The sequence below is a fragment of the Pterocles gutturalis genome, unplaced genomic scaffold (assembly GCF_000699245.1).
Source record: "Pterocles gutturalis isolate BGI_N339 unplaced genomic scaffold, ASM69924v1 scaffold7987, whole genome shotgun sequence".
In the NCBI taxonomy this organism is placed as follows: domain Eukaryota; kingdom Metazoa; phylum Chordata; class Aves; order Pterocliformes; family Pteroclidae; genus Pterocles; species Pterocles gutturalis.
In genome coordinates this window covers 16,090-24,876 of record NW_010115228.1, presented here as the reverse complement: position 1 = coordinate 24,876, position 8,787 = coordinate 16,090, and the positions used below count along the sequence as shown (strand labels likewise).

The following is an 8,787-nucleotide window of genomic DNA, read 5'->3' as shown; positions in this document are numbered from 1 at the left end:
TCCTGTGCTGACCCCACAGCTGGATGCAGCACTGCAGGGGGGGTCTCACCAGAGCCAAGGGGGAGAACCACCTTTCCGACCAGCCAAACCCCAGTTTGGACCTGGCAGATATCTTCACGCAAGGGCAAGAGACAGGATGAATCCTTCCCAAACACCACAACCTCTCTGGGCCTGGGCAGTAAAGCCGTGGGCAGCCCTGGAGGGCTCCCTGAGCTGGGAATGCAGACAGTGGGTCTCCCAGGTGTGTTCCAGGGCAGCTCCAGGAGCTGCTGCTCTGATGCCCACCCTGAAGCCATCCCACCACTCCCACAGTCTAGGGCTTGCCTTGCTTGAACAGCCTCTAAAGCCGTCTGGCCATCACTCAGACTAACTTCAGTGCCAAGGCAAGGCAAGGGAACAACCCAGCCATGCTGAACGAAACACCTGGGCAGAACAAACCTCACATCTCCATCATCTGACATGGCCTTGGCCCATCGGGGTGGGCTGGCATCTCATCGGTGTTCTGCTGGGGGATGAGCTGCCCCATCTTCTACATCCTCTCCTCCAAAACCAAGGTCCAAGTGGGGCTTTTCCAGCCCCCTGGGCTGACTTTGCTGTTGGCTTCAGGGCCAGCCCCGGTGAGCCCCAGAGCACCCACAAACTCATGCCACAGACCACAGCCAGTGATGCCAGCCCCGGCAGGGCACTGAGGGGTCTGCAGGGGGAAAGCATGATGGGAAAGCTGGGACAGATGAGGTCTCTTTGCTCTCCCAGCAGCTTCCCATCAGTGCCTCGCTGTGACCCAGCGAACCTCGCTGACCCAGGAGCCAGCAGGACCACTGGGAACGGAGATTGTCCCTCCATCAGCTGTGGTTTTAATTAGAGCCAGGCACAAGGCTTTGCATTGCTTCCCAGACAACAAGTGACTCTGTCATTTGGGCAAGAGACTGCTGAGACATTCCCCAGCAAAAATCCGAGCCTGCTGCGTCGCTGAGACATCAGCAGAACGCAGGCACGCCCTCTGCACCGCCTGCATTCAATTACTGCCCCATTCATTGCAAGCTTTCTTCATTTCTGCAATAAGCAGTAGCTGGGACAAACGCAGAAGGGCAAGGGCAGGTCTTGGTGTCACTTCCAGGAAGGCAAAGCTCTTAACTACATGTGCAAATTCCAACCTGAGATGTCTGTGCCTGGGAAATTACCCAAAGTACTAAGTAACGCATTAGCTCTGACCCTGGGATAATTGAATCTGGGAATTCAGTAAGAGAGCCTGTCTCTCCTAACAGGGTTGAAGATAAAGCTTACCAGATCGCAGATAAATTGCCGGCATTGAGGAAATCTGCAGTAAACCTCGCTGCTGCGCTCAGAACGTCAAAGGACGTATTCCCATGGTGTACAGCGCATCAGTCACACAATACCATGAGCTAGCACAGGAGGCATTTAAAGAGATCACAGATAGGAGTTTAAAGAGCCTGCTTGCTAAGTGCACAGATAACTCTGCTCTTCTGCACAGGAAACTGCAGCTTCTTAAAAACAGATTTCATTTTGTTTATGATTTTTATGAGAAAATGTAAAAATTCTGCTGTTACATACAATCCATCCTGTGCCAACAGCCCTCCTGTCACCTGGGCTGCTCACAGGGCAGGAGAAAACCTTCCCCAGAGAGCTGAGCTAGGCAACCTGCGACACTCAATGGCTGTTGACACTAATGGTTTTGGCCACACCATCGCATCTTTTATCTTTATTACAAACCCTGGAATGAATCTGCTGCTGGCTGGAGGTACCCAACCCTGTAAAAGCAATACGCTGGGGCCGGATCCAGCGCTGCAGAACAAATATCCCTCATCCTCCCCGTCCCCGCAGGGGCATTTCTTGGCACCGGTACACAGCAGTAGGGTCAGCTCCTTACCAATGGCTCCGCACACAGTTAAGCAGCAGGATAACGGCACCCAGGCAGCAACAGGCGGTACGTGGAGAGCCGAAGACTTGGCTGAGCGCTCGCGTTTTGTGCTCCCATCTGGCTACCTGAAGAGACAACAGAAAACAAAGCAGGTAGTTGGGGGTACGTGCTGCCCCAGGAGCGAGCCCCGCATGGGGACACAAACCGTCTGCGTGGCTTTGTGCAAGAAGCAAGCAGAGACCAGTGATGGGACACGGCTTAAACCAAGCCTGGGGATGAAAGCTCCTTCGCCGATCCGTGCCACCCCCGCCAGGGCTTGCGTTGCCCTGTTCACCAGGCCAGCCAGCAGCAATGAGGCATTAGCTCATGGAAAAAAAAAAACAAACCGCTACACATCAGTTTTGGGGGACATATGGCTCGGATAACATATTCAACAAAGCTAAGCACATTGCTAAGGCTGTCCCCAGGCCACCAAAGCGATCAAGCCCCTGCCAGGGACCACAGTATCGCTCTCCTGGAAGAAAAGCAGATCCCTGAGAAGGGTATGGACCACAGGGACACCAAGCTCTCATTTTCTGAGCTCTACCATCTCCTACATCCAGCTGTAGGGATCACACCTGTCAGGAACAACCCTTTCCTGCTCATTTCCAGAAAAGCTTACAAGCAGTTCCCCCTAAACTCCCCCAGATTAAGCCCTACCAGCTTAGCCCAGAGCACTGGGGCTTCTACAGGCTGCACCAGCCAGCCTTCGTTAGCACTCAGCAATTACAGCAATTAAGGGCTCACCCATGCTCTTCACCCATCCCTGCATGGCTGTCTCAACCCACCCCACACAGCATGTCAGTATCAGCCCAGGACTTGCACGCAGGCAGCACCTCCGGGGAGGCACAGCATCCTTTACGGCACACTTTTCTCTGGCTGCAATTTTAAGCTCCGCATTCTGCAGAGCAGCAGAAGCTGATGGGCTCCTGCCCAAAACACCTCGCAGCTGCGAAGGTGCCCTCTCACCCTGGGAGGCTGCTGCATGCTGGTGGCTGGAGCACCTCCCAAAATCTCCCAAATCTGCAAAATCTCTAGGACCCTCACTCCCAAGCTGATGGAAATTCTCGCAGCTGCTCTGCTTTCTACCTTTCCCGGACCCCTCAGGAAGCTGTCGCTGTATTTATCGCCTCTTTTAGGCTCCATTTTCAGGCGCTGAGCCTGGGGTTTGGCTCGGACACAAAATTCAAGCCCATCAGAGCACACCTGGGCAATGAAGCAGGAGGTGGGAGTCAGCAGAACATCTCGGCACCAATTTCCTTCCCAGACACGGCCGGCACTTCATTAGCTTCAAATGCACTCCACTCCCTCGCGTGCAGGTTGGGCAGCTTTTGGGAGGCACCTGCAAGCCAGCTATTCATCTGCTCTGAATGCATTGGGTAATTTATTGGTTCTATTTGAGCAGACAAAAGCAGCTTTGCAGGTCCCGCTTTCTGCCCAGGCTGATGCAGAAGCACAAAGTGATGGCGGTGGAGGGGACCGATGGCTTCGGGAGGGGAGAAGGATGAAAACCTCCGATGAGCAGGGCACTGATTTCACATGCTGAGAGCTGATTCAATTAGTTATGCAATGATTGCTCTGAAATTACAAATCCACTCATGACAGAAAGAGCTGCTTCACTGCCTTTTTCTGGCTGGTATAAATAGTTTGTATTCTAAATTGAATTTAAAACACCGTGCGTCATGCTGCTGCTAAAAGGGGAGCTGCTCTTGAGGGCTGCGAGAGGGGAAAAAGAAATATACGGTGAGTTACCACCTCTGGGAAGTTAAAAGAAGTGACCATACAGGTGACTGAGTCACAGATGGAAAAATGCAGCCACGTGCCAGTTATCCGTACCCACTCCCTAATTCCCTGGAAATTATTCTGGCAGCGTCTGCACGGATGGCAGCTCCTGGCTCGCTTCGAGAGCTTTGCAAAGCGTCTCAGCCGGCGGCAGAGCTGGAGCCGAAAGAGACGGCAGCGCTGCTGGGATCAGAGGGGACAGCCCGTGTGCGCTGGCAGTCGTTAAGGCAGCCTCATAATTACCCTCACTTTAAAAAAGACACATCTGGGCAGCGGTGGGGCGAGGGGACGTGTCTCCGAGCCCTTTGGGCAGCAGCTGGCTCGGCTGCGTCGGGATGGCTCCCAGCACAGCCGGGCTCACGCTGCATCACGTTGCTGCCGATTCCCCAGCTGGGAGCGAGACAACAACTTCTATTTAGCTGCTGCAGCCTTCAGATGGGACCCCCGGCTCCCTTCCGAGCCCGTGCCGGAGTCATCACGAGCAAAGCAGCTTGGGAGCCTGTGTGGGGCTGGAAGCGGCAGCGCCCACCGGGCCCCGCAGCGATATTTCAGCGACAATTAATTTGTTCCGGTTCTGGTTCTATTCCTTGAACGACTAATTAGTTCTGGCTCAGTCCTAATTTTCTAATTTTAGTCGTTTCTAGATAATTTTAGCTCTCGTTCGACCCGTGGCTACGCAGCTGGCTTAGTGGTTTTATAAAATTATGAGCCGATGTCTTACTATTTATTGCATGAGGGATGCGAAATGCTTTTAGCATCCTCCACGGCCGCGTGCGGGACACGGCAGTGGTTTCCTGGGGGGGGCTGCAGTCATTCCCCGGGTGCCATTTTCTGGCACCATGCCACCCACGAGCAGTGGCGGGGAAAAGCCCCACACCATGGCTGTGTCTCCTGGTGAGGGAGGGAAGGGAGCATTTTTATTTTTTCTTCTAACCTCTGAGTTTGGAAATGGAGTTAATACAAAGTTTCCTGACTTACCCAAGGGTCAAAGCAATAGAAAAATTCAAGACTCCTTTTCCAAAGCTCCCAGCCCTCTGCTTTCACTTTAGGATACTTGGTGAGGGCTGTAAGTAATTTTTTTAATGTTTCCCCCAATGCTCGTTATGGAAATAAATCAACGAGCGGATGTGGCTGCAAAGCCAGGGAGTGCTCTTGGGTCCCATGTTCTGCCTTTGGCAGACGGTTTCGGCGCTCGTCGGGGGCAGGCGCAGCCGGCTGATGTTCCCAGGGAATCGCCTCCTTCTCCATGTAAATTCGGGGCTGACTTCAACATAACCCAAACAAGCCATCTCCCCAACGCTCGGGCAAGCGCGTAAACAAAAATGAAAGCACCAGCGTGCATCCTCAGTGGCTGCTCTGATGCAAAATGGAAATGCTCTGAGATTTCTTTGCTTTTTTCGGGCAGGCAAACCTTCCCGAGCCACCTCGAGAAGGGCCACAAATAACCATTCGAAAAGCAATTTCATCTCACCGACCTGCCTCCTCCGCAGCTGATCAACGGGAAATGCTCTTTACAGCTCTGTGTGCAGGGCAGACCATCGCCTCTCATTAATATTTAGTGCTTGTTTCAAGGAAATTGATTATTTTTGTCTGCCAGCCAGGGAAGCTGGCTTTTGAACACGCTCCATTTTAATTTGCTCCAGCCCAGCTCTGAAATAAAGACTCGGTGCTGTTTCGCATGAACCCATTTCTATATCTGGCTCGCCCCAGAGATGGGGAACGAAACCAGATAGCCCAAAGGCTCAGGTCTGGGGGACGTTTTGCATTCGATGCAAATCAGCCGGTCCATGTCCTTGCATCACCCCATCGCTATAGTATCCGAAGACGACCTGGGAGGCTGGGATGGATCAGCAGCTCCCTTCAACCCAAGGGAAACGGAGGCACCAGAGGGTTGAGGTGAGTGGCTGCTTCCCAGCTCTCTGGGGAGCAGGGCGGAGGGGCTGTGCCTGCATCCCGGGAAATCCTGGACCCATCGCCCACCCGTGGAGATGCTCTTCATGCTTCTGGGGATGTTCTTGCCCTGGCCAAACTGTTGGCATACAAATGTTCAGCGCCCAAATCTGGGCTGGAGAAAAGATGAAAGTGAATAGGATACGCTGCCTTCACCGTACCTGTCTCGTGGGATTTGCCAATGTGCAGGATTGTGTCCCACCACACGGGGTCTAGAGAAGCAACCCACCCAGAGATCTAACACTCAGAAACTCCCTGAACAGCCCAGGGGAGGAATGATCAGCTCCTTGGGGTACGGCTGCACCCTGGTCCCAAGAGGATGCACATGCCCAGGGTGAGCCCTGGATGCACGGACAATTCAGTCCAAAGAAAACCTCAAGACAAAACCGGCCTGAGCAAATTTTCAAACCTTCTCCTTCAGCCTGACCTCTCCTAGGCCAGCCATGGGGGTACGTCCTCCCGTGGTACTGGGGCAGAAGAAGCTCCGACTCTGGGTTTAGGTGGCTCCATGTGAGCATCTCCCATGGCAGGAGCTGTGCCCTGGCCAGCTGTGACCTGATGAAAGGGCAGGACACCTGATGTTACCCGTATTTCACTGACCTGGTCCCCTGTTACGCTATACTCAGGGATGATAGCGATAGGATGAGGGGGGACGGGTTTAAGCTGAAAGAGGGGAGATTGAGATGAGATATCAGGAAGAAATGTTTCCCTGTGCAGGGGGTGAGGCAGTGGCCCAGGTTGCCCAGAGAAGCTGTGGATGCCCCATCCCTGGAGGGGTTCAAGGCCAGGCTGGATGAGGCTTTGGGCAACCTGGGCTGGTGGGAGGGGTCCCTGCCCATGGCAGGGGGGGGGACTGGATGGGCTTTAAGGTCCCTTACGACCCAAACCATCCTGTGATTCTCTGAAGCTGCAGGGCTGGTCCAGGGGAGGATGATGCACAGCAGCCCCGAGGGCTGTGCCGGGGCAGATCCTGCAGCTCGCCGGCGCAGCACAGAGCCCCTGGCACAGGGACACCACCAGCCGAGGATGGCATGTGCCCACGTGCAGCCTCATCCGAAACACCAGCCCCACGAGTGTCCACCCCAGCGCCGGGCACTGGGACAGGCTTTCCGAAGGCATGTGCAGAAAACGCCCCGAGGACTGGCGTGCCACTGGCAGCAAGAACATGATTAGCAGGAGCTCTGGGCAGCAAAGGCAGGAGAAAAAGAACAGAACAAACCACGGTTTAATTTGTACAAGCTGGTAATTATACTTGCTATCTGTCTGAAATCTCTATTGAGTTTATTTAAATATGTTCTCCACGAAGGCCATTCAGACAGGAATTATCAAGGTGTTGCAGCAGAGGAGATAATGCCATGCAGTTTTCAACAGATTAAGGGCTGATTAGAAGGAATTAATTAGCTGCTTAAACAGTCCTTGACTCGCTGCAGCAATTAGCCATCACCTTCCCGCAGTCACGTCCCCCATGCAGCAGCGGTGGCGATACAAAGCCTGTCAGCAGAACTGCCTTCCCCAGGCCAGCCCCGGGTGGGCACACGGCCCTGGGACGGTGCCCTAAAGCCGCCAGGTTTAGCCCGTGGCCAGGGTTTGGTGGATGAGCAGTGCTGCCGTGGGCTGTGGCGACTCCGTCACACCCATCACCGGTCAGTACGCATGCATCCGACGTGACTCCCAACACCAGGCAGACAACGGACGTCTTCCCTCTTCAGGCCAGTCCCTTGGGCACCCTCCATCCCCCATCTCTTACATGCTATGAGCTGCCAGTTCTCAGCTGCCACCACCGGGGCCAGCTCATCATCCAGCAGCCATCCCACGTGCCATCGCTTGCTGTCCCTTTGTCAGGGCAGGAGCATCATCACCTCCACCTCTGCCCATCCAAGCCATCACCTAGCTTTCCCCAAGCACCCCTCCCACCCAGCCCTGCCTGCTGCAGCCCCTCCGTCCTTGCCTGGGGACCCTTGCTGCTCACCCTCATCCTTCCCAAAGCCCCCATCCCACCCAGCCCTGCCTGCTGCAGCCCCTCCGTCCTTGCCTGGGGACCCTTGCTGCTCACCCTCATCCTTCCCAACACAGCCCGTGGTGCAGGACCCATCCGCAGGGCACAGCCCAGGCGGGCACTGGCTCCGGGGCTGGCTGGGAACGGGTGCTGCAGGGCAAGCACTAACCCACGGAAAGAGCCGGTGCTGCAGAGCTGCCTGGGGAAAGCAGGCTGAGCTGTGCCTGGCTGGACAGCCGTTAGAGGCAGGAGGAGAAGTCGGTGCTTGGTGTGACCATGAGCCCACCTCCTGTCCCTCCTGCCAGCACAGCGTCGCAGGGGAGCCGGTCGCAAGCTGCCAGCTCCTGCCAACACCCCAACAGGCTCCGCTTCCTTTAATTGCTTCGTGCCTGCGCTGGGGAAAGCCGCGGCGGGTCTGGACTCCGAGTTATTTCTCTGAATGCTTCTCAACTCGCAGGCACTCAATTACAGAGTCATGAGACGGTAATGGAGCCCGAAAGCTTTTTAGCAAATGATTAAAGCCCTGCGAAGTTCCCCCACTAAGTACTGGAGCTGCAGTTTCCAGTTCACGCAATTAAAACACTGAAGCGATATTAGAAGAGACAGGCGCCATCCCAACGGTTTCATGTGAGCTGTAAGGCAACGCAGGGCAGAGACTTTGCCCACGCAGCTTGTAAAGGTCTTTTTTATGTTCATACACGGAGAAAATATGCACCCAGAGAGGGAGTGCTGATGGGCACTGGGGACAACGGGTGACAACCTGTGCCCACAGGGACTCCCTATCGGAGCCTGGGGGCTCTGGGCACCCCGACCTGATGATCAGAGACCCGACACGTGTCCCAGGAGATGGGGACAGGCCACGAAAGATTATCCAGGAGGCTACGCCAGCTAGTTTCTCCCCATTCCCATCCCCACCAGTGCGATGGCAATAACAGCTGTCGGTGAGCTGCAGCCAAGGGGACGGCTTAGCTCACCCGTGTCTGCCAAGGACTTTCAGTTGGGAAAGGAAGGTGTTGATTTAGCTCAAGGAAGACTTTTCCATCGCCTTTCGTGGGCTCTGGATGGGGGGGTTGTTTTTCATTCCAGCCAAATGAAACAGCAGCGGGGTTTTGGAGAGCGGCTACGCAGCGCGGCGGCGGCG

General features: G+C 54.9%; 1 protein-coding gene across 1 annotated transcript in view; it reads right to left on the bottom strand.

Moving 5' to 3' along the window:
- Positions 1 to 8,787, bottom strand: part of PEMT (phosphatidylethanolamine N-methyltransferase) — a 40,507-nt gene that overhangs the window by 18,331 nt on the left and 13,389 nt on the right. Inside the window, exon 2 of the mRNA XM_010075105.1 lies at positions 1,889 to 2,004. Coding sequence (XP_010073407.1) covers positions 1,889 to 2,004 — 116 coding nt within the window. The remainder of the gene's footprint in view (positions 1 to 1,888; positions 2,005 to 8,787) is intronic.